The sequence below is a fragment of the Colius striatus genome, chromosome 3, assembly GCF_028858725.1.
Source record: "Colius striatus isolate bColStr4 chromosome 3, bColStr4.1.hap1, whole genome shotgun sequence".
NCBI lineage: Eukaryota > Metazoa > Chordata > Aves > Coliiformes > Coliidae > Colius > Colius striatus.
This window is the reverse complement of record NC_084761.1, coordinates 99284060-99306790: the sequence shown is the minus strand read 5'-3', so window position 1 is coordinate 99306790 and position 22731 is coordinate 99284060. Positions and strand designations below refer to the sequence as shown.

Below are 22731 nucleotides of genomic sequence, written 5' to 3'. Positions count from 1 at the left end.
GCACGAGTGTTTTATAGAGATTTATATATATATATTTATAATATTTAGATACTGCTGTATGGTCAGGACACGTCCCAGCTCGACTCAGGTTTGAAATGGCTCTTCCTCTTTGCGGATGAAACGGAAACGCGCCGACGACACGTCAAAAACCTTCCCCCCGCGTCCCGCTCCCGGGGAAGAGCAACACACACGGGCTTTTTGGCAGCTTCGCCGGTTGGAGAAAGCGGTCCCGACCCAGAGGCTCTGCGAAGCGAGGGAAGCTTCTGGTCCCTCTCTCCTCCTCTTTTCCTGTTCCATCCCCTTGCCCCCACCCCACCCCTCCGTCCCTCGCGCCGCCGCCGTGGCCCCTTTACACCGTTGCCCCCAGCATGGCGTCTGTCCCCGTCAGGATCTCGTTCTGGTTGGAATCCAGTCCGAAGAATTTGACCTTGAGTCCGTCGACCGGGTGGACCACGGGCACCAGGGTGATTCTGGGGAAAGTCCTGGTGGCGAGCTCAAAGCGGCTGGTGCTGGCCAACTCGATGGCCAGTGCCTTGAGGAAGAGCTTGGCCAGGTGCTTGCCCAGACAGGTCCGTACGCCTCCTCCGAAGGGGAGGTAGTGGAACCTGCCGTCCTTGTCTTCGCTTCGACCCTGCCCGAAGCGGTCGGGGTCGAAGATGTCCACGTCCTTGAAGACCGGGGCGGTGTCGTGGGTGTCCCGGATGCTGTACATCACGCTCCAGCCTTTGGGGATTTGGAAACCCTGCAGAGAAGAGGGAAAGGGGTGAAAACCAGAGTGAGTCGAAACTACTGCAAAGTGAGAGGGAGCAGAGGCTTTGTCTGCTTATTCCCATTTTCTTTGCATTTATTACTGGGCTGTGATGCTGAGTGAAAAACAAAACAGGGAGCACAGAGCAAAGGGCTGGGAGATGGGAGTCCTGGGTTTATTCCTCCCAGGGACTCATCAGATGATCCATTGCTATTTATTTGCTTTGTGGTCACTGGCAGGAGTTGCCTACCAGGAACCCCATGGTGCTCAACTGTCAGCAAGCACAGCGAAGCAGCTCTTCTCGTGCCCACGCCGTGACCCACGTGACACCCAGCCTTCCCTAGAGATCGCCTCTCAGTCTTCTCCAGGCTAAACAGCCTCGGGGCCTGCAGCCTTTCCTCCTCACACACATGTTCAGTCCCCTCAGCATCTTGGTGTCCCTGCACTGGCCTCTCTCCAGCACTTCCCTGTCCCTCTGGAGCTGGGCAGCCCAGAACTGGACACAGGACTCCAGATGAGGCCTCAGCAGCTCTGGCAGAGCAGAGGGGCAGCACAACCTCCCTGGCCCTGCTGCCCACACTCTCCTCAATGCCCCCAGGCTGCCATTGGCTTCTTGCCCACGAGCCCACGTTGCTGCTCATGGGCAGTTGATTCTCCCCCAGCACTGCCAGGTCTCTCTCCTGGAGCTGCTCTCCAGCAGGTCACCCCCAGCCTGTGCTGCTGCAGGGGGTTGTTCCTTCCCAGCTGCAGGACTCTGCCCTTGCTCTTGTTGAATCTCATGACATTCCTCTGTGCCCAACTCTCAATCTGCTCACACCCTGCTGCCTGTCAGCCCCATATGCACATGTCAGGTCCTGGGTGATGAGAAATGGGGTGGATTTATCATCCCCTTGAGCACTTTCAAAGTTTTCCGACTCAAACCATTACACCAGTAAGATTTACAGCAACAAGCCAGGTCTCACAGTTTTGCTGGTAGGAAACTCCAGCCATTGAGGTGAGTAACCTGCCCATCATCCAGCAGCCTGGAAGTGCCCTGTGCAATAAACCTTTCCCCTGTCACACCCTACTTCAGACTGTGGCATCAAACATTGTCCCGAGACCCTCTTTGAAGCATCACACCTGTCAGTTCAAATGCATCCTGTCCCTGACATGGGCCAGACCTCATCACCCTCCTCTGAATATGACACATTTCTACCTGCCACCACCAACAGGACCTAATTCATCCTCCCTGAGGTCTCATCCAAGCCAGTTTTCAAGCAAGCTTTGCCACAATATGCAAAAGGCTGTTTTGGGGGAGCTCACGGGGCAGCTGCAGATACTCACATCCAGCTCGAAGGTTTGCAGCACCGTCCGGTACCCGCCGGAGATGGGCGTGAAGAGGCGAAGCACCTCCTTGATGACACAGTCCAGGTAGTGGAGGCTGCTGATGTTGTCGAGCCGGAGGGAGCCCTCGCAGATGCAGCCGTTGTGCAGGATGCCTTTGCTGCGCAGCTCCTCACGCAGCTTCTCCAGGACCCGGGGGTGTTTGAGGAGCTGCATGATCAGAGAGGTGCTGGCGCTGGCGGTGGTGGCATAGGCAGCAAAGATGAGCTCCAGGGTGCCGTCCTGAAGGATAAGAGCAAAGCCCAGGTGAGGCATGGAGGATGGACAGACAGGCAGACAGCCGTGGCGTGTCAAGGGACAGGAGTAATCCTTTATGAGGAAAAGTTGAAAGACCTGGGGCTGTTCAGCCTGGAGAAGAGAAAGCTGAGGGGGACCATTATCAATGCTGATCAGTCTCTAAAGGGTTGGTGTCAGGAGGATGGGGCCAGTGTTTGCTGTGTGGTGGCCAGTGCCAGACAAGGGGTAACAAGCACAAGTCAGAACACATTAAGTGCCATTGGAACAGGAGGAGAAACTCCTTTGGTGCTGAGGTGAGGGAGCCCTGGCCCAGGCTGCCCAAGGAGAGTGTGGAGGCTCCTTCTCAGGAGGTTCCCACACCCATCTGGACATGTTCCTGTGCCCCTTGATTGAGGGGAACCTGCTCTAGCAGGAGGTTGTGCTGGGTGAGCTCTGCAGGGCCTTTCCAACCCCCACCATTCTGGGATTCTGTGATTCTTTCACAGGCTGCCATGGGACATTCTTTTCCCCAACAGCTCTCCAGCCTGGTCATGTCTAACTGCAAGGTCTGTCCTTGTGCAGGCACAGGTCTTGGACACCCACCATGGGGAGCTTCCTGAAGAGCCTTGGAGGATGCTGAGGACCAGACATGCAGTAGAAAAAACCTTGCAGATGGCTCTTGATAGCACAGGAAGGACAAGTTATGCCATGACCTTGCTGCAGATAACAGCCTGCTGAGGGCTCATATGCCCTGCAAAGGAGACATCATAAAACTGGATGAGTCAAGGGATGGAGCTGATCAAGGCTGAAAGCTTCAGCAAATTTGTGCCATCCTTTGGTATTCCCTGGAAATGCTTTTTAGAAGAGGCTGAGCATGATCTGGAGGCACTGGTGGGTTAGGCACTATGACTCAATGAGCTTAAGGGTCTTTTGCAACCCAAATGATTCTATGATTTGCAAATAAATATGGCCCGTAGGAAAGCAGCTGGCTTGCTGGCAACATAGCCCACCAGACCAGGATTCACCTGCAGCTCCAAAAACACATGGTGGTCTCTCAGCTCTCACTGATCATCTCAAGTCTGCCCCCAAATATCCTCTTTGCAGCAGCTCATGCTTTGCTCTTCAGGGACCCCTTGCTCTGAGCACAGTGAGGGACAAGGCAACCACGGGGAAGACCTTTACCTTCAGCTCCTGCATGGTCAGCTCCTTGCCGTGCTCTTTGCCACTCTCTATCAGGATGTCCAGTGCATCAGCATAGTCCTTGCCCTGTGTGTTCTGCAGTTTCTCCTGGATGGCTTTCTCCAGCCCTTTCTGCAGCGTCTCACGTGCCCGGATGCCCTGTGGAGCAGGAAGCCATCAGACCAGGCAGGACACACCACCAGCACCACCCCAGGAGCTGGAGATGTGCTCAGGACAACATCTCTAAGTAATTTAGCTGCAATTGCAGGTGTTTAAAGAGATGTATAAAGATGCTGAAGCTGTTCCCTGGGCAGGAGGAGCAAGCCTGAACGGGCAAGATTACAGGCAAGAGTAATCAGCACCTACGTGCAAATGATAGGGCTGATGTGGGAGCCCCAGTACTGCACCAGTTCACAGGCCCCTGGCTCACCCTGGGATGTATGACAGTCCCTGGGAAAAATTGTCTCTCAAAGGAAAGTCAATTCATCCAAAAGGATCCTCTTCCCAGGAGCATAATGGCCTTCCCGAGCAATTTAGTCACCTGCTCTCAGTAAAGCAATTCCTATCCGAGTGCAGCTGCACCGGGCTAACCTGCTGCTGCAAATGTTTGCAGGGGCTGCAAATGGTTGGGCTCACTCAATGTGGTCAAAGAGCAGCAACAAAATTTGCAGTGATGATCACTAAAATAAACTATCAACCCCTGTGTGGCTGTTACCAAAATGCCCCATGAAAAATAAAGTCACATTCTTAGCTGTGGGGCTTTTTGTTATGTTTTCATTTTGCATCATTTATCCATAAAGCAGAACAGCCCTTGGAAACAGAAGGGCCACTGATCTGTCTCACTCTGGGGACAAGAGGGAATTAACAGGAGAAGGGCTCCACAAACAAAAAAAATGCAGCAAAAAAACTGCCAGATGCAAGTGAGGAAAAAGCTGTGCATTAAATCTGGGCAGGTCCTGACTGTGCTCTCCCTTGCATGGAACACAAAAAGTTCCACCTAAACATAAGAAAAAAACTCTTTCACTGTGAGGGTGAGGGAGCCCTGGCCCAGGCTGCCCAGAGGGAAGGTTGTGGAGGCTCCTTCCTTGGAGGTCTTCAAGACCCATCTGGACGTGTTCCTATGTGACCTGATCTAGGTGAACCTGCTCCTGCAGGGGGTTGGACTGGATGAGCTCTAAAGGTCCCTTCCAACCTCATCGTTCTATGATTCTATGAACTTCACAGTCCCTAGCACTCTAAGAGACCTGTGAATGGATCTTCCTCTCCACTTCACTGAGATACAACTTTGTTGCCCAAAACGAACTCACTTCTCACAGCCAGAGGGTGAGAAGCAGGGATTAGTCTCTGCAACACTAATCCCACATTGGTGTTATTAGATGGAGGACTCAGCCCAAATCCCTTACCCTCCTGTAGCCACTGAAAGGCAGATCCACAGGCAAGGAGAAGACGTTCTCCACGAACTGCTGGTAGACCTCGAAGAGGCGGTTGAGTTCCTCGTCGGGGATGCGGAAGCCCAGGAGGACGCGGATGGCCATGCGGAAGGTGAGCTTCTGTGCCTCGTGGTACACGTTGATGGGCTCGGGGTTGCTGCTCCAGGCCCGAAGAGTATCTTTGATCACTAGCTGGATCTTGGGGAGATAGCTCTCCAGTGCTTCATGGCTGAAGATTTTGGAGAAAACCTAGGAGAGAGATGGAGCAGAGGTTTCTACACAGCCCCCAGCACCCTGCTCTTTGCCATCTGTAGTAACCAGCTTCTGCCCACCAAAACTCGCCACTCGGAATCACCCAATCCTAAAACAGCTGCCAAAAAGGGTCAATGGAGAAACAGGAGCTGACAGATCCTCCACAGGCTGATCCCCACCATGACCATGGGGCAAAAGCATGGTGTGAGTCAGAGATGGGAGGAAATGCTTCACCTCGGGTGGGTGTCGACAGCTTGCCCACAGCTCCACATCTCAGGGCTCCCAGTTGCATTCATCCCATGATTGGGATGCTACTAATACATCTCTAGTTTAACAGCAGACTAGTTTCTCTAGTTTAACATCACGGTGGTGCACACATGCAGACACATGCAAGCTTTTATGAAGAAAGGCTGCAGGACCTGGGGCTGTTGAGCCTGGAAAAGGCTGAGAGGGACCTTACTAATGATGATAAATAGCTAAATGGTGGGTGTCAGGAGGATGGGGCCAGGGTTTGGTCTGTGGGGGCCAGTGGCAGGACAAGGGTAAGGGGCACAGGCTGGCACACAGGCAGTGCCCCTGGCACAGGAGGAGAAACTCCTTTGGTGCTGAGGGGAGGGAGCCCTGGCCCAGGCTGCCCAGGGAGGGTGTGGAGGCTCCTTCTTGGGAGGTTTCCAACCCCACCTGGACACGTTCCTGTGCCCCCTGAGCCAGGGGAAGCTGCTTTAGCAGGGGCTGGGGCTGGAGCAGCTCTGCAGGGCCCTGCCAGCCCCCACCATTCTGTGTGGTTCTGTCAATATGAAGCAGTGGCAGTTTCTCTCACCTATCAACCACCTTTCCTTAATACATGTTAACAGTTAAATGACTATTCTGAGGCACTCAGGATCTGTGTGAAACCTGGCTGAACTCAGCCAGGGGTTGGAGCAGGGAAGGGAGGCTCCCACGTACGCAGAGGCTGCGATCACACACGGCTCATTTCCTTAGGAAACGGGGCAAGAAAAAAGGAGAAGAAACCCCTGATGTCAGCAGACAGCATTAATCTCAGCTCTTCAAGTAAACACTGGGTGGGAGTGAGCCTCCCCCCAGCCACCCCAGCTCCCCATGCTAAGGGCTCCTTACTCCAGTTTGGTCCTGGGCCCCTGCACGTTGCAGGAGGAGCTCAGCAATGCCAGGAATGTCCCTTCAGCCCTCCCCGGTGCAGCCCACAGCACAGGCTTTCATTCGGCATCCCCCCGCCGCATCCCTCCCAGGGTGCACCGGAGGAAAAAGTGCTGTTTGTTTATTTTTTATTAACCTCCTCACACACACTCACACTCACACACACACACACAGACCCAGGGCAGCACGCACACACGCTCAGCCACATGCCAGGCCGCCGGGAAAAGCAAATCAAAACAGGCTCCCGAGGAGGGAGCTGCGAGCATGTGTAACCTCCACTGGTGGCCAGTTCCCAAGAGAGCTCAGGGCATGGTGGGAGGGCCACAAAGTGATCAAACCAACAAGAGGAGAGAAAGCAAAGCCACCTCCTCTTTTCCATGAGCCCTGGACTCGCTGGAGCTGTAAATGTGAGAATTTCCTCCGCAGTCAGCACTCAAAGGGAAAGGTAATATTTTCCTGGCTGCGACCCCTTCATTGCTAATGCACATCGTTCAGTGGGAGATTGTTTGGTGAAATAACACCTCTGTCCCCTCGCAGCCCAGGGCAGGAGGCTCGACAAGAACCGCTTCATAACGCAACTGCGCTGGAGCTGAGCTCCGACTCCAACTCATCACACGGCGCACAGAGCGCGGGAGGCTCCCGATGGAAACCAACGGGATGGCAGGAGGGATGGGAAAGAGAATGCAAGCAGAGCAAAGGGCAGATCTGCCTGCAGATAGACAGCTGTCCCGGGGTGGCTATGCAGAGCGGAGGCATGAATGAACGGAGCAGGGGGATGAATGAACGAGGGAATGAATGAGCAGCGGGGCAGCGAGATCACGGCGAGGGCGCGAGGCGCTGCGGCGGCTGCTTTCTGCCGCCTCTCTGCACTTCACGAGCTATTTTTAAGCCTGGAAAGGGCAGTGATGTTCAGGCAGAGCTGCCTGTGTGAGGGGGTGAAAAAGCTGATGCTTGGAAAGGAAAAAGCTGGAGGTGGTGAAGCTGAGTCCCTCGGCTGCCTGGGGAAGGTAGGAAGGGAGCTGGGAAAGGGCTGGTTCCTGGTGGCCTTGAGCAGGACCAGCTGGAGGAGAGCTGCCAGCCATGAGTTGCTCCTCAGGGATGGGACAAGACCTTCTGAGTGGGGCCAGGGAAGGGACACCAGTGTTTTCCCATCCATCTGACGTCTACCCTTCATCTCTACTGGGGCGACAGGGATAAGGACAGAGGCTCCCAGTGAGAGAATCCCCACATTCTCCCCAAACACTTCCCATAACTCAGTTTCTCCAGTTGAAAGCAGATCTGGAGAGAAGACAGGCTCTGCTTGAGAGATGTTGAGGCTGCAGCCCTGCTTGGAGCCACTGTCCCAATGGAAGTGGCCCCTGGGGCTCCCAACCTGGGGCAAAGCCCATCCTCCCCCAGGTCTGCCCAGCATTTTCCACAGGCAAGGGGCTTGGGGACTCCCTGCACCCTGCAAAAAGCACAGTATCCCAAGATATGCCATGCAAAATTGCTGCAGCAGTAGAGAGAACCAGCCCAAGGGCCAGATCCATGCTCCACACGCCGAGTTAGACCCTGAAGAAGAAAGGAGCCCCAAGGAGCGATGCTCAAGTGAAGGCACAGAGGAAGGAAGAGAAGACTGAGCCACCTGCTCAGCCTAAAGAAAAGGTGAGCATTTAGCACGGAGGGGCTGGAGGGGATTTTGTTATCTTTTGTTGCCTTTTTCTTGAGCTTTCCTTTTGCTATCAGGCTCCTCCAGCTCCAGCCAGCTGCACCCCACGTCTGCTGGAGCCCACAGCTCTGGTCCGCAGGGATGGCCTTCGTCTGGAGCCCCGGCCACTTGCCACCTCTGCTCTCCACGCCGCCTAATCCCAGATGTCAGCGGATCCTTCCCCAGCCAGACACAAGTCTGGATCCCCTTCCAGTCACCTCCAGTTCAACCCTGCATCTTTCCAGTTGATTAAAAAGGAAGAAAAGGCAGCCAACTTTCCCCGACAAACCTCCGAGCGGTTTCTAGCCTAAAATTCCTGCGCCCTCTAGTGAAGCCGAGCCGAACGTCTCAGCTGCAAGATTGGGCAAAGCCAAGGAGCATCGCTGCAAAATACGGTTGCTCCAGAGCTGCCAAGAGGCAAAATCAGCTCTAAGGGGATGCTTAGCTTTGCAAGATGCAAAGCAACAGCCCACTCGTGGTGGGTGTCTGGTCGGGGAGCGTCGGCAGCAGCACCGGGACAATGGCCAGAAATTTTGGGGGATGGTGGAAAGAGCCCCCATTTGTTCACATATTGATATGTCCCAAAAGCCATATCCCAAAAGGATTTGTTGTGCCTGGGGGCATTCATTTCCACCCACACACAGGCACTCACCCTGTGCCAAGGGAGACACCATCACCCAGTGAGTCCAGCTGGAAACTACCGAATCCATCTCACAGTGGAAAAAGGGTATTTAAAGATTTTATGGTTTTCCTAAGGCAGAAAATTCCTTCCCAGTGTCTCAGCTCCAGGATCTCCTGCAGAGGTCAAGCTCTGTGTGACAGTGAACTGTCCCTCGTCTCAGCTGGAGAATACCCCAGACTCATCTTTGAACCACCCCAAAGAGGAGAGGACACGCAAGAGAAGAGCCCAGGGTTTCAACCCACAGGGTTTTCATGTGTAACAAAGGCTTTGTTTAGTGGAGAGGAGTTAGAAGGGATGATGGTTTTTATGGTGTCACCCCTCCTTGGTGCTCATCAAACCTCCCCACTCCAAGCACCAGCTTAGCCCTTGTCCTTGCCTTTTGCCATCCACTCCTGGCCGGCACATCAGCACAGCAAAGAGGGAGCTTTTCCTTCCTCCCCTCCAGGAGGAAAACTTATCCTTTGGGATCAGACACCTGCATCTGACCCAGCTCAGCCTGGCCACAGCTGCTGACCTGACCAAACCAAGGCACGATGGAGATGTTTTCACCAACCAATTTGGCACCCGCCAGCAGTTTGGCTGGTGGGAAGTGTCAGGAAGCATCCCAAGCAACATCTCAACCTGGAGACATACTGTTCCTTCCTACATTTCAAAAGACCAGGTGGTTTTTTGTCCCAACCCTGTCCTGTCACCACGTTCTAATGGATGTCTGCCTCTCCCCAGCACCAGACGTGGAGCCCACTGCCACGCTCCAGCGGGCTTGTAAACCCTGGTATTTTTGGAGCAGGAGGAGAAGGCTCATGGGCAAGAGGCTGTCCTGGCACCAGGAGCACAAGCAAAGGGAAAACACAGAGACAAAAAACAGTTGTGAAGGCACTGCAAGGTGGAGAGGACCTCCACAAAACCCCACTGCTGCTCTGACACTCTGCTGGCCATTTATAAAGGGCTTTGGCTTTCACAGGCACACAAGCAGAGCTGAACCCTTTTCTCCCCATACTCTAACTGGAAGATCACTCCATGATCTCATGCCATGCTTTATCATGGGAGGAATCCAGGCCCACTGAGAAGGAAAAACCAAGAGTTTCAGCCCCTGACCAGTCAAAATGAGCAACGCTGGGTTTGCCCATGTAGGCACAGCAATGCACACAGGGCATGGCTGAGGAGTGTGGGTGTCACAGCAGGGCTGAAGGCAGCAACATTTCTCAGGGAGAAGTGCAAAGAGGCCTGTGGACACTGTGAGCTGTGTCCAAAGGGATTCTCCCAACCAGGCCCAGCTGAGGGAAAGGAGTGCCTTTGCAAAAGGCAGTTTCAGGGAAATTCAAATGACTCTCAAAACAGAAAAAGGAAGTGCTGGAAAAAATGTGAAGATCATTTCAGCATCCTTGGGCCACGTTATGATGATCTCACACACCTTTCAGAGTTGCCCTTACCCCTACATCTGGCATTGTGAGAAACCCTAGCATGTCATGTTTCCACTGGATTTCACACCCCATTTCCCCACGGCTCAAAAACCCTTCATGTGCAACCATCTCTCCTACAAACCCCTCACATGGCACAGGAGGCTGTTCTCAATCCAAAACCCTTGAACAGGGTGTGGGGTTAAAAAGGGGCTGTGATGCACAGACTGAAGAGGGGAGAGCAGGGAATAAGCAGGACACCTGACAACTGTCTCAGCAGCTCTGCAAAACTGCCTCATGTCTCAAGAAAAACCCAACACCATCACCAGTAAAATGCAACCAGCTATGTTCAGCAATTTAGGCTTCTTAGCCCACCTCATGGGGATCCCTAAACACACTGTTGCTCTTCTACACCGCCTCTGACATTCTGTTCCAAGTGCCCTATCCTTGTTTATTCATGAGGAACTGGTGCATTTGATGAGAGCAAAACTCACCTTGCCTATTGTCACCCTTCTTCAAGGAGGGAATCAAGCACAGGGAGAGAAAGAAGGTTTCACATTGATGGATAGCGTGGCAATGAAACGGGTGTCCAGCCAGAAGGGATTAAAGAAGTGGGATCAGGTGGTCCAGAAGAGACCCAATGAGGCAGGCAAGCACCTGCTGCCTGTGGCTGCTGTCTTTGGCTGGAGATGTGAGAAGGAGCATCCTGCAAACCAACCAGGCACACGACTGCACGTTCAGAGCTGTTTGCCAGTGTGAGGAGATCAGGCTGAGCTGGGATGGGTTATCTCCTTTTGATTTGGACTACATACTAAATCCCTGCCCTGTGATGTGGAGATGAGAGATTACCCAGAGCTCAAGAAGAGGAGAGCAGCTTGCCCAGGCAGCAGGGTCAGTGCCCTGCACACCACTGTGGAGCCAAAGGAAGAGAAATATTGGGAGAAAAGTCCCCTTTTTGCTGCCCTTCTGCATCTTCCTGGAGCATGGACAGGGGACCAAAAGGAAGGGACCTCATGTGTTTAAGCAATCCAGAGCATGGACTCTCCTAAAGACGAAGACAGACTTGGCAAAAACACCAGTTTCAAGTGCTCTTCTGTGGGAGTACTGAGTCCTTGGTCCTGTCAAGTGCTGGGAGCAAAGCAGAGGATGAGAGGGAAACCCTCAGCCCAAGATGCAGCCCACTCCATCCCAAAGGTGAAACAAATCCACCCTTCTGAGCAGCATCATCTCTTGGCCAAAACAGGGAGGAAACACTTGGAAAAGACCCTCAGAAATCCTCAGCCACCAAAAGTCCTCAGTAAAGTCTTGGAATAACTCTTTGAGTCTCATGGGGATGAACACAAGTGATGGTACAGATGTTCCTACCTCTGAACACATGAGCTCCTGCCCAACAGAAGCCTCTTCAGAGCTTTAAATTAAATCCAGGGAGGAGACAGAAAGGACTGAAGTGACCCAAGGCCACTCTACAAAGGAAATAAAGCTTAAGAAGGGATACACTTAGTGGTAAAAGTGTCACTTGAGAAGTAATGGAGATGATAATTAATCTGAAATGAAGCACCCAGTCTCCAAAGGGATGAGTGGGATATGATGAGCCACGACTCAGCAGGTTGCTCAAGCTGCTTGGAAGGACAAAGTTTGATGCAGTAGAACAGCAAAGCTACACAAGGAAAGTGTAGGATGGATCCTGAGGCTGAAAAGCTCTCTCCCATCTCTGGGATTAGCTCCTGGCATTCACCATTCACGCTCTAGAGTCTGGACCTAGAGAATCATTTTGGAGGGAAAAGACCATTAAGATCATCAAGTCCCAGCCCTGCCCTCACCCTGCCATGGCCACCGCTGACCCCTGGCCCTCAGCACCTCAGCCCCATGGCTTTGGGATCCCTCCAGGGCTGGGCACTCCCCCAGCTCCCTGGGCAGCCTGGCACAGGGCTGACACCCCTCTCAGGGAAACAGTTCTGCCTCAGCTCTAGCCTCAACCTGCCCTGGGGCAACTTGAGCCCTTTTCCTCTTGTTCTATAATTCGTTAATTAGGAGAAGAGCCAGACCTCCAGCTCCCTGCAGCCTCCTGTCAGGGAGAGTCAGAGAGTGCTGCTGTGTCCCCTCAGGCTCCTCTTCTCCAGGCTCAACATCCCCATTCCCTCAGCCCCTCCCCAGCCCCTTGTGCTCCAGCCTCTTCCCCAGCTCTGTGCCCGGCTCTGGCCATGCTGCAGCCCCTCAGTGTCCCTGTGGCAGTGAGTGAGGGGCCCAGCACTGACACAGCCCTGGAGCTGCAGAGCTACAGACTGCAGATCTCAGTTCCACCCAGCACAGAGCATTGCAGCCCGAGGAGGGGTTTCATCTTCTCCACACCTCACGGGCCACCCAACAGCTTCCATCCCAGACAACACAGAAAGGGAGAGGAGCCTGCAGGGAAGAAGTGCAGCTCAGAGGACCTTGCTACAGCTCCAGGCTGTAACCTCACTCTGACACAGCTTCTCAGAGCTGGGGCTGAGCTCTCGGGGCATTTTGGGGTGGAAGGCACTAAGAAAATCCATGACATCTGTCTTTCAGCCAGGAGTGCCTGCACTCTGCTTTTCTATTTGGTTTTAATCCATGGGAATTACTCTGGATTTACACCACTGTAGATGACAGCACTATTTGGTCTAAAGTCAATGAGCCAACCTAGCTGACAAATTCTTCCCCGAGACCGCGAGCAGGAGCCCTCCTCCATCAATGAAAGCCTTTTCTCTGGCTCCAGGGGCTCTTGCCCGTGGGTTAAAGCTCACAAGGCAGCAGCTCAACACAGACACACCAAGAAGGGGCTGGAGCCAGGCCAGCTGATGGAATCCAGCCCACTGGAGCTGACTGATAACGATTTGGGGGGGGAGAGGCTCAGCTGGAAGGGGATGGTTTCTTTTCCAATGTGGGATTTACAGGTCACACAGAGGAAGGAGACAAGGTTGGATGGAAGAGAAAAAAAACCCAACAAACCCAAAAGTAAAAAACCCTTCCTCTTAACAACGTGGTTCAGGGGGGTTTGTAGGGTGAAAGGTACATTCCTGCTGCCTCTCATCCCTCCTTCCTCCTCCCGCCCCTCTTCCCCATCTCCCTCCTTCCCCCCCTCCCCAGTCCAGCCCACAGCAGCTGGTTTATATTTGGCTGTAAATTTATAGCCCCTTTTGTGTTCTTAATCCTCTTGCAAACTATATTAAAGCCTCAGACCTTTCTACTTGGTGCTAATAAGCTCAACACTTGTATGCCTCCGAGGCAGAACATTAATTGTGGTGTGTTAATGAATGGTGTAGTTTTGGACAGTGAGACAAAACAGGCCGTTTCTCTGCTCCTCTGTCTGCTTCCTCCTTCCAGTCTCTGGGTCTAGGATGTCTTACCCAGCCCACAGATTGCTTTTATTTTATTCTTTCTTTTTCCTTTTTTAAGCCAGCTGTGCCTATTTTGGGATTACTATGCTGGAAAGGAGCACGAACCCGGCAAGTCCAGCACTCTCCTGCCAAGGCTGGATGCTTCTGAGGAAAGTCTGAGTCCCACCTTCCCCCTGTGCTGTAGCACAGCCCTGCTACACAGGGAAACTCCTTCCTGGCCCCAGGGCGCTGCTCAGCCTCCACCTAAAACCCTTTCATGGTCACACGTCCTGGCCACTTCCAATTCCCATTTCCTTCTCCACTGAGACACTGGGGTCCCTGGTGGGCACAGGCACAGGAGTGCCTCCCTCTCAGTTTGCTCAGCTTCAACTGTGGGCCTTACATCCCACTTAACCAGAGCTCATGCTGTCACTGTGCCCAAGAGGAGATTTGCTTTGTCTTTGTCACAGCTCCTGTTGACCAGGGATGGACACTTCCAAAAGACACAGTGTGGTAACTCTGGAGTGACTGTGCTGATCTCACTGGTGATGCACAGGTAGGAATCACAGAATCATGGAATCGCATATGATGGGGGTTGGAAGGGCCCTGCAGAGCTGCTGCAGCCCCAGCCCCTGCTAAAGCAGCTTCCCCTGGCTCAGGGGGCACAGGAACGTCTCCAGGTGGGGCTGGAAACCTCCTGAGCAGGAGCCTCCACACCCTCCCTGGGCAGCCTGGGCCAGGGCTCCCTCACCTCAGCACCAAAGGACTTGCTCCTTCAGTTTAAGTGGAATTTTTAGTGTTCCAGTTTATGTCCATCACCCCTTGTCCTGTCACTGGATACTACAGGAAAAAGTGTTGCCCCATCCTCCTGACACGCCTACAGGGATAGATTTAGGGCAAGCTGGGAAAAGGACAGAGTGAACATCCAGGCTGGGCCAGGGTACAACAGAAGTGGCACAGCTATGCCACCAAAACAAGAGCAGGATGGAGAGACCATCAGAGCTTGGAGCAAGGAGCACCCTCAGCCAGGCCCCATCCCCAGTCACCCTCCCAAGGAGTTGCTGAAGGAGAGCAGGAGCTCCCCTCTGCCAGGTCTGACCCTGAGGGATGATGTGCATCCTTCATGTGATGGGGACGAAGATCTGCCACTAAAAGCCAAAGACGTGCCTATGCTCAGCCAGATGCAAGAGCAACGTGGCTACTCCTGCCAGGGAGATTTTGAGACAAAAGTGCCACGGTGGAGGAACAAACTGCAGCACAACAGGCCCAGATCCTTCTCTGACATCAACATAAACTCCATGACCCAACAGCAGTAACAGCCTCTCAGTAGATATTTATCTCAGGAGGGCTGTTGAGGAGTTTTTGGGTTGCTTTTGTTTACTACTTGTAAACTATTCTTATCAACCAGCTCCATCTGAGGCCAAGGGCAGAGCCAATGCTGATGACACCAGTGATAAAGCCATAGCCCTGACTCAGCCAAGCCCTGCTCCCATCCTCCATCCTGCCCCACAAGCTGGCACATCCCTGCATAAAGTTGACTTTATACCCAGAGACTTCTCCCTCTCTAACAACTGAAGAGTTCATTTCTCAAAAGAGGACCGTTTTCTCCAATTTATGTTAATTTGACAGCTTCCTGCAGGGGAGTTTTAATAAATAGGGGATGGGAAAGCAGAGAGATGCCATCACTGTTAATATGGCTTTGTTGCTCCTGAGCACCTTTCACACCTGCATCTCAGAGCCCTTTATCAACACCTATGGGATTAAAGCTTCTGGCAGCTCAGGGATGGAGGAGATCCAGCCACTTAATGGAAGGGGATATTGAATCCATGCCAGATCCTGAAGAGAAGGTAAGATAGGGAAACAGCAACCCTGAGAGAAGAGCTCCAGAGACTGAGTTGTCCACTTCAGCTCTGATCCCATCACTGTCATGGGCAAAGCATCCTACAGCAGATCCACTGGTGATAGCTGCAATGTGCTTGATCTTGAAGTTACACTGAAGAGCTAAAACTCTTTGGAAAGCTCTGCAACACGTGGCCAGCAAAACAGCTGATTTCAATGGCAAGCTGCCAGAAACACCGTGCAAGAACATCTTGGGTGTAAAGCTCTCTGCTAGAGCTCCTCTTCACATCTCGGTGCCAATCTGTCCCATCAAGAGGAGGCCACAGCTCCATTGCCAGGGAATGATGAAAGTATCTGCCAGTGCTGCTGCAAAGTGCAGCTCCAGTGGCTTTTAGGAGGACGGTGAGGACTTTACTGTGGGTGGTGACCATGTAAGCGTGGGTGGAAGGAGAGCTAGAGATGACCCCAGTGGTTTGAGTCACAGCAGAGGGTCAGCATAAGTGGTTTCACACTCCACTTTTCCTCAGGTTGGCTCACACCCTCCACCACACACAGCCTCACAAGAAACTATTAACTCCTGCACAATTTCTGGCAAGACTGGAGAAGGAAAAACTACCTCAGAGCAAGCGAAGGCTCAGGCTCAGAGATGGGGTATGAAACAGAATCTGAGAGGTGGATGGAGCTCCAGAAAGCCCCACTCTGCTTTAAACTGAATCATCAACAGCCTAAAAGGTTTCCCAGGAAACACTATGACTCTTTTCCTTTCAGACTGCTCCAATTCTTTTCATACTTCTATTAATATTAGCATCCTTGCCACGGCAGTTGGCAAAGTCTGTGCACAAACGTTGTCTTCTGCCAACAGGTTCTTTGCTCAGTTCCCTGTCAGGTCAAGGGGAGGGTACAGACTGAGTACCTAAGACAAAAACTACCCAGAAGGAGCAAGTTTAAATCTTACATCTAGTCCTCTCTCCTCAGACCTTTCACAGTCTCGGCAGCAGGTTGGAGAGAGTTAAAAGTCAACACCATTCAAAGCTCGGTGCTGATGAACTCAAGAGACGCCGGCAACTTCTGCTGGGAGAAAGCACACGGCCTGGGAAAAGCATTAATCTGGTCATCACAATCTCACCAAGAACAAAATGGTCCGTTTTCCTCCTGTCAGGAGCAGGTTCACCTTATCTCTGCGTGCACAGCTCGCTCAGTCCTGGGGCAAGAGGTGGTTTGCGTGGGGGAGAAGCAGCTGCCGGGCTCGGGGAGCACCCAAGGGTGCTGACGCAGGAGATGCTCAGCTCGTTGAAAACAGTAATTAAGGGGAGACCAAGTGAAAGAACCTGAATAACCTCCCTTTTTAAAGGGAAGGGAATCAGCTGAGCCCAATGTACCCAACCCCACAGGCTGCTGAAAGGGAAAGCTTAAGAAATAATTAGCTGCTCCAGCATCTCCATTCCCGCTGATACGGGGAAAGCGTTTGCTCCCGGGTAAGCCAGAGCTCAGAGCACAGGCATGGTGTGTGTGAGCATGGCTATCAAGGGTCATCCCAGGACAGTGTTTTGCCAAAGTACCTGTTCTCAGAAGGCTTCAGCCATACCTTAAGCAGGAACAAGGATTGAATTAGAATTGAGATTGTGTGTGATACCAGAAAAAAGGGAATCACGGAATGGTGGGGGTTGGAAGGGACCTCTAGAGATCATCCAGTCCAACCCCTCCTGCTAAAGCAGGTTTATCCAGGTTGGGTCACATAAAATCAGGAAGGCAAAAGGCTTTTGAGGAGGAGAATGGAGATCCAGACCAACCCTCGGGCTCAGAAAAATCCTAAAGCACCGGGATCCACAGTTGAGGGTGGGATACATATTCCTCACTAGGTAAAACCACAAAAGTGGGCAGAGTGGGTATAAATACCAAGGGAGAGAGGTTGTCCCCTTTCCATGCTCCTTGCTGGTGTCAGCACTCCCCACCTGAGCCCATCAAGGTACCACAGAGGTCAGGCCTCCCTTTTCCATGGCCCAGCTCGCATCACAGACTCTCACCCTTTGTCTTTGACAGCAAAGTGGGAAAAATATCTCCCTCCTTAAGGAAAACAGGAAAAACACAAAGAAGAAGAGGTAGCCCAAGCAAAGGGCAGTGGAATTGCAAATATTGAGCCTGCCTGGGGCTCAGCCAGGGATTGACATGGTGTTTCATGGGGTGTCACCCGAGTCTCAGCCACCACTGCATCCAGAAATGTGACTAACAAGTGTCATGTGGCGCTTGTTTTCTCATCTTCTGCCCCCAGGAGTAAAGAGCAGGACAGGGATTTTCTTGAAATACACATATCAAACTAGGGAATCCTGCTGGAGCAGGGAGAGGAGAGCAGACCTTGCCTTGGGGGTGAGGCTGGGACAGCCTCTTGGCACTAGGTACCACGCTGGCTGTGCCAGCAACAGCACCACTGCACTGCACAGACTGGGGGGCACACAGCACCTTCACCCCAAATCCACTGCCTGCCCCAGTCCAGCTGGGAAACAGCCTGTCCCATGGAGGAGGGGATGCAAAAGCCATCCCCCAATGCCACCATGCCAGCCCACTCGGGCTGTGCCCATGCCCCTCAGCCTTTGCTGACAGGGGAACATGAGGATGATCTCCCACAACTGCTTGGGCTCAACAACCCCCCAAAACCACCATAGGACACGACTTGCTTGCCCTGGGCCCTGTAAGGAGAGTCTGACCCCAGGACCACCATGGGGGTGAAGCAAGAGAATGCCCCAGCAGAGTCTCAGCCCCCTGCAGCCAGCTCAGTGTCATGTGTCCATACATCTCCTCCCCTGCCTCCTGCTTCATCCCCATCAGCACTCCACTTTCCCCAAGTGAAACGCTCAGCACCATGAGACAGCACCATGAGACAGCACCATCTTCCCCCAGCAAACACAAACCTCGGAGGGATCTCCCCGCTGCCGGTAGAGCCTAGAAACGGGAGGGGGGCCACGTTCCGTGCCTCTCTCCCTCTGCTCCTCTCTGCCCCTACACCTCGCCGTGTCCCCCCCACGCATCGCCCTTTTAAGAGCCCTCCGGGCCCAGCGCTGGATGCTCGGCAGACAGCAGCCCCCGCCACGCGTGTCCCCGGCTGCGGGGGGCGGTGGGGTGGGGATGGGGGAGTTGAAGGGGAGAGGGGCGACCCCTGCGTCCTTGTGCAGCAAGCTGCGGGGCAGCCCCGCCTGTGACACCTCCCCATCGCCCTTTTAAATTCCTCAAAGGCATCGAGCGCGGGCACAGAGGGAGACCCACGCGGGACATCCCACGCGTGAAAGGGAACTGCGGGGAGGGGGAAGGTGGGAGGGGAAAGGAGAGGAGGGCGAGGAGAAAGGTTTGCGCCGCCTTATGGGAGCATCCCACCCCACGCACGCCGCTGTCTCGCGTGGGAACCTCACCTTCCTCTTGTGACGGTGGATGTCACCGATGGAGTTGGCCACGGTGTTGGGCCCCAGCAGCATGCGGGTGCTTCGCGGCCACTCCGTGCTCACCAGGTGATGTTCTCCCATCAAGATCTTGCGCACGTTCTCCGCCCCCGTCACCCGCACCAGCGGCCGCCCCAGCAAGTGCGTCTTGAAAACGTTCCCGTACTTCTCCCGCCGGGATGACTGGAAGCAGGAACCCTGTGGGGTGGTGGGGAAGCGGGGGGGGGAATACAGGAGGAGAGAGGAGGAGGAGGGGTGGTTACAGCACGGCATCTCCGCGCCCCGCGCAGCCGCACACACGCGTGGGGATCCCCACGGCAGGGTCCCCACGGCCCGGGGAGGAGCGGGGAGCGGAGGGGTCGCGCCTGCAGGTTTGAGGACAACCCGACCTGGGATGGGGGGCTGGGAGTGGGGCAGAGGCGGGGGGAGAGTGGGGTGACCCCGACATCATCCCACCCGCGCAACACTCCGGCTCCCGCGGACGAGGCGCCCGGCGCTTCCCGCGGCGCGCCCGCTCCTCCCGCCCTCCTTCCTCCACCTCCTCCTCCTCCTCCTCCCTTTTACTTCTACCTTTACCTCCTCTGGCACTTTTAAACTTCTTTTTTTCCTTTCCCCGACCCCCTCTCCCCCACTTTCCCCCCCTCCCTTTTCTCTCGGGCTGAATTTACTCGAAAGGCTGCAATTTGCTTAAGTCAATCTCCAGATAGGAGAGGGTTTAATAACTTTCCCACATGCTCCGGGGGCTTTTGTCGGCGAAGGAGGCGGATGGAGCCGCGGGGCTGAAGGTTTCTCTCCCCCACAACCCCCCTTCTAAGAAACCCCCCACCCCCCCCCCTCCATCCCGAGCGAGGAGAAGAGCTGTGAGTGCGTGTGTTTATTTGGAAACAAAAGCGCGGTTGTGAATTTCAGATGTTCAGGTGACCCTGTTGCTTGATCTGCGTAAATATAATTAAAAGTCCTTTTTGTGGCATTAATAAAGAGTTATTTGTACACCATTTCCAGGGCAGCACAAAGAGGACCTTTATGTGGGAGAAGTTTCGAATGGAGTCCAATTTATACAAAATTTTTGTATTTTTAGCCCTGGACTCTGTTTGGACGGAGCCTGTGGAAAAGCGAGAAACCCTTTTCTGGTCCCCCCGTAAAAATCTGATAAATTTCTTTAAAAAATAAAGCCCTATTGAGAGCGTGCCGTTAACCCCTTCGGCGCCGCTCGAGGGGAGGGGACCGGCCGCGGGAGTGGAGCGGGGCCGCCGCGCCGGGCTCCCACGTCGGGGCTTCCCCGGCAGCGGGGAGGGAAGGAAGGAGGGAGGGAAGGAGGGACGGACGGAGGGGGGGAACACGGGGGACACCCGGGAACGCCGCAGCCCTCTCGGCAGGGACCGAGCTGCTCCGCCGTCCCCTCGGCGGTCCCGTCAATGAAACGCGACCTTTGCTGGCGGGAGCATCCTCGCCACGTTCCCCTTGGCTTAGTAGTAGTAGTAGTAGTATTTTTGTCTCGCCCGGGGTGAGGAAACCCTTGGGTTTATTTTCCTGCCGGAGTTCCCTCTCGGGATGCTGCGAGCCCCCGGGGTGCCCCCAGCCCGGTCTGCGGCACCCCCCGGAGCTGGGCACCCCTCGGCCGCCTCCCGCCTTCCCTCCTCCTCTCTCTCTCTTAATTTCTTTTTTCCGTCTCTTTTCATTTTTTCTGGCAGTCACCCTGTCGCAACGCGGTCCGAGGGGATCCCGCTCCGCCCGCCGCTGTTCGCCGTTTAGCAAAGGTTAATCCCGGGTTAATCTACCCATTACCTCCGCGGGCTTCCCCCAAGACCGGGCGGGTTGCAAACCCGACGGGGAGCAGCCCCAGGGGACGCGGATGGGACCGGAGGAGGGTGGGAAGGGGGCGGAACAGGAGCCCACCGCGACCCGGGGAGCCTCCGCGGCTGCTCGGAGCGGCGGCGAGCCCAGCGGCTTCCCCCCAACCCTGCCTTTAGTGTTATAATCGTTTCTTTTTGGCAAGGTTTGGGGCTGAGGAGGGAGGAAAGATCCTTGAGACACCCCTCTCTGTTGCTTCCCCGGCCCCCAGCAGCGCCCGCCGGGGGAAACCCGCGGTGCCCGGCTCGGAGGGGAGCGCAGCGCAGCGCAGCGCGGCGGAGCCGCTCCGGGCTGAGCCCAGGCGGGCACCCTCGGCTCCATCTCCCCTATCACCAACTACCACCAGCTCCCGGTCCCAGCTGCCTCCTCAGCTCATGGGGAACCCGCATGATGCAATCGAAAGGGAAAGAGGGAAAAAAACACACCACACCACCCCAAGAATAATGGTAATACAAACTAAGGAGAGTTTTAAAAGAGCCGGTCCCGGGAAAGAAGGGAAGAAGGGAATCCTCCTTACCTGCAGGAGCCAGTGGAAGGTTTCTCCGATTAAAGGGAATCCCATAGAGCCTTTAGGGATTGGTAGCTTGCAGGTTTTGTCGCGGGTGGCAGCCCAGCGGAGCTGCCACAGCTGTTGGGACACGGCCAGCAGCAAAGTCAGTGACACCAAACACGCGGCGAGGGTAGCCAGTGCCGAGACGAGATCAAAACTTGCAAAAAGCATATTTGGGAAGAAGGAGGAGGAGGAGGGTGGGGAGAGAAACAGCCCCTTGACAGGCACCGCACACTCGCACCCACACACAGACACACGCACGCAGGGAAAAGAGGGCGAATGAGGAGCGTTAAAGGCTGCCTGGGGGGTCCGGGGGGAGGGGGTCCGGGGGGGGCCGGGCTCGCCCCCCTCTTCGCTGGCAGGTTAGAAAAACAACAGGGGGAAAAAAAAGAGGGGAGAGGGGGAGAAAAAAAAAGGGGGAAGGGGGCAGCAGTTTCTCCTCTGTCCGTCTCTGCAAACTTTGTTCTTGTTTGGTATAAACTTGACAGAGTGACACAGGCGGCAAAAAAAAAAAGAAGCCAAAACCAACCCAAAAAAACCCGCACACAACGCAAAAATAGAGGGAAAAATAAGAATGAAATGAAAAAAAAACCACGAAGCAACCAAGAGAGACCCCAAAAGAAAGGAGTGAGGGGCAAGTGAGTGACCAGAACCGCAAGGAAAAAAAGGAAAAAAAAGGGAAAAATCCCGGGAATGGGGAGAGAGGGGGGAGAAAAAAGACCCCCAAAAAGTCCAAATGCAGATGCTCTGGCTCTCGCTCGCTTTCAAGGCAAAGCCACACACACCAGAAGGGGGAAGGAAAAAAAAAAAGAAGAGGGGAAAAAAAAAAGGGAGCGAGATTTAAAAAAAAGAAGAAAAAAAAAAAAAAAAGACTGTTAAAAAATCATCAAATAGTTCAGCCCCGAGCTGGAGAGATGGAAGAATTAAATCGCGATATGTATTTATCTACACACACGGAGCGAGACGGATCGGTTTATATCTCTATCTCTCTCTATATATAAATATATCTCTATAAATATCTCTCTCTCTGGATGCCGGTTATTTGTTAGCCCCAGACTTTGCACCAAAAAGACTTCTGTAAGCGGGCGGCAGGGCTGCCGGGTATAGCCCCTCGAAACGTGGATTTGTGCGGAAAGTCAATGTGTGTTTATATAGAGGCGGGGAAGCCGGGGCTGGGCCGGCCGCCAGCACGGCTGCTCCCCCCGCACACCCACCCTCACTTCAGAGGGCTCCGGAGCCGGGAGGGGGGGACGGGGAACGGGGGGAGGCGGGGGGGGACGGGGCGGGCCGAGCCGGGCGGCCGCGGCGCTGGAGCGTGCGAGGGCTGGCCCGCCGCCCGCACACGGGCACGCCGCCGCCGCCGCCGCCTCCTCCTCCTCCTCTTCTCCTCCTCCTCCTCTTTTTTCTCCTCCTCCGCCGTCGCCGTCCGTACCTTCGGCCTGCGGAGAAACGAGCGCGGCTCAGCTCCGCCGTCCCTTCCCCCTCCCCGTCTGGATGATTCGCGCCCCCTTCCTCCCCCACTCAAAATGATTCCCCCTCCCCACGGAGGAGGAATCATCATCAAACCCCTGTTGGTGATGCCCTCCTTGCAATGAT

The 22731-nt window shown here is 54.3% G+C and overlaps 1 protein-coding gene across 1 annotated transcript; it reads right to left on the bottom strand.

Annotated features, from left to right (window-relative positions):
- Nucleotides 1-331: 331 nt before the first annotated feature.
- Nucleotides 332-22243, bottom strand: LOC104554389 (cytochrome P450 26B1). Its single transcript, XM_061992878.1, has 6 exons — nucleotides 21103-22243; nucleotides 18708-18932; nucleotides 4930-5205; nucleotides 3530-3685; nucleotides 2072-2353; nucleotides 332-742 (listed from the first exon to the last, which is right to left on the bottom strand). Exons 1-6 carry the CDS (start codon nucleotides 21304-21306, stop codon nucleotides 350-352), a joined length of 1536 nt encoding a protein of 511 aa, XP_061848862.1. The 5' UTR covers nucleotides 21307-22243; the 3' UTR covers nucleotides 332-349.
- Nucleotides 22244-22731: the final 488 nt, after the last annotated feature.

Coding starts and splice junctions, on each gene's coding strand:
- LOC104554389 (XM_061992878.1), bottom strand. CDS start 21,306: ATGCTTTTTGCAAGTTTTGATCTCGTCTCGGCACTGGCTACCCTCGCC. Junction 18,933..21,102: donor CCTTCCACTGGCTCCTGCAG/GTAAGGAGGATT, acceptor ACCACCCCACAG/GGTTCCTGCTTCCAGTCATC. Junction 5,206..18,707: donor TCCACCGTCACAAGAGGAAG/GTGAGGTTCCCA, acceptor TCTCTCTCCTAG/GTTTTCTCCAAAATCTTCAG.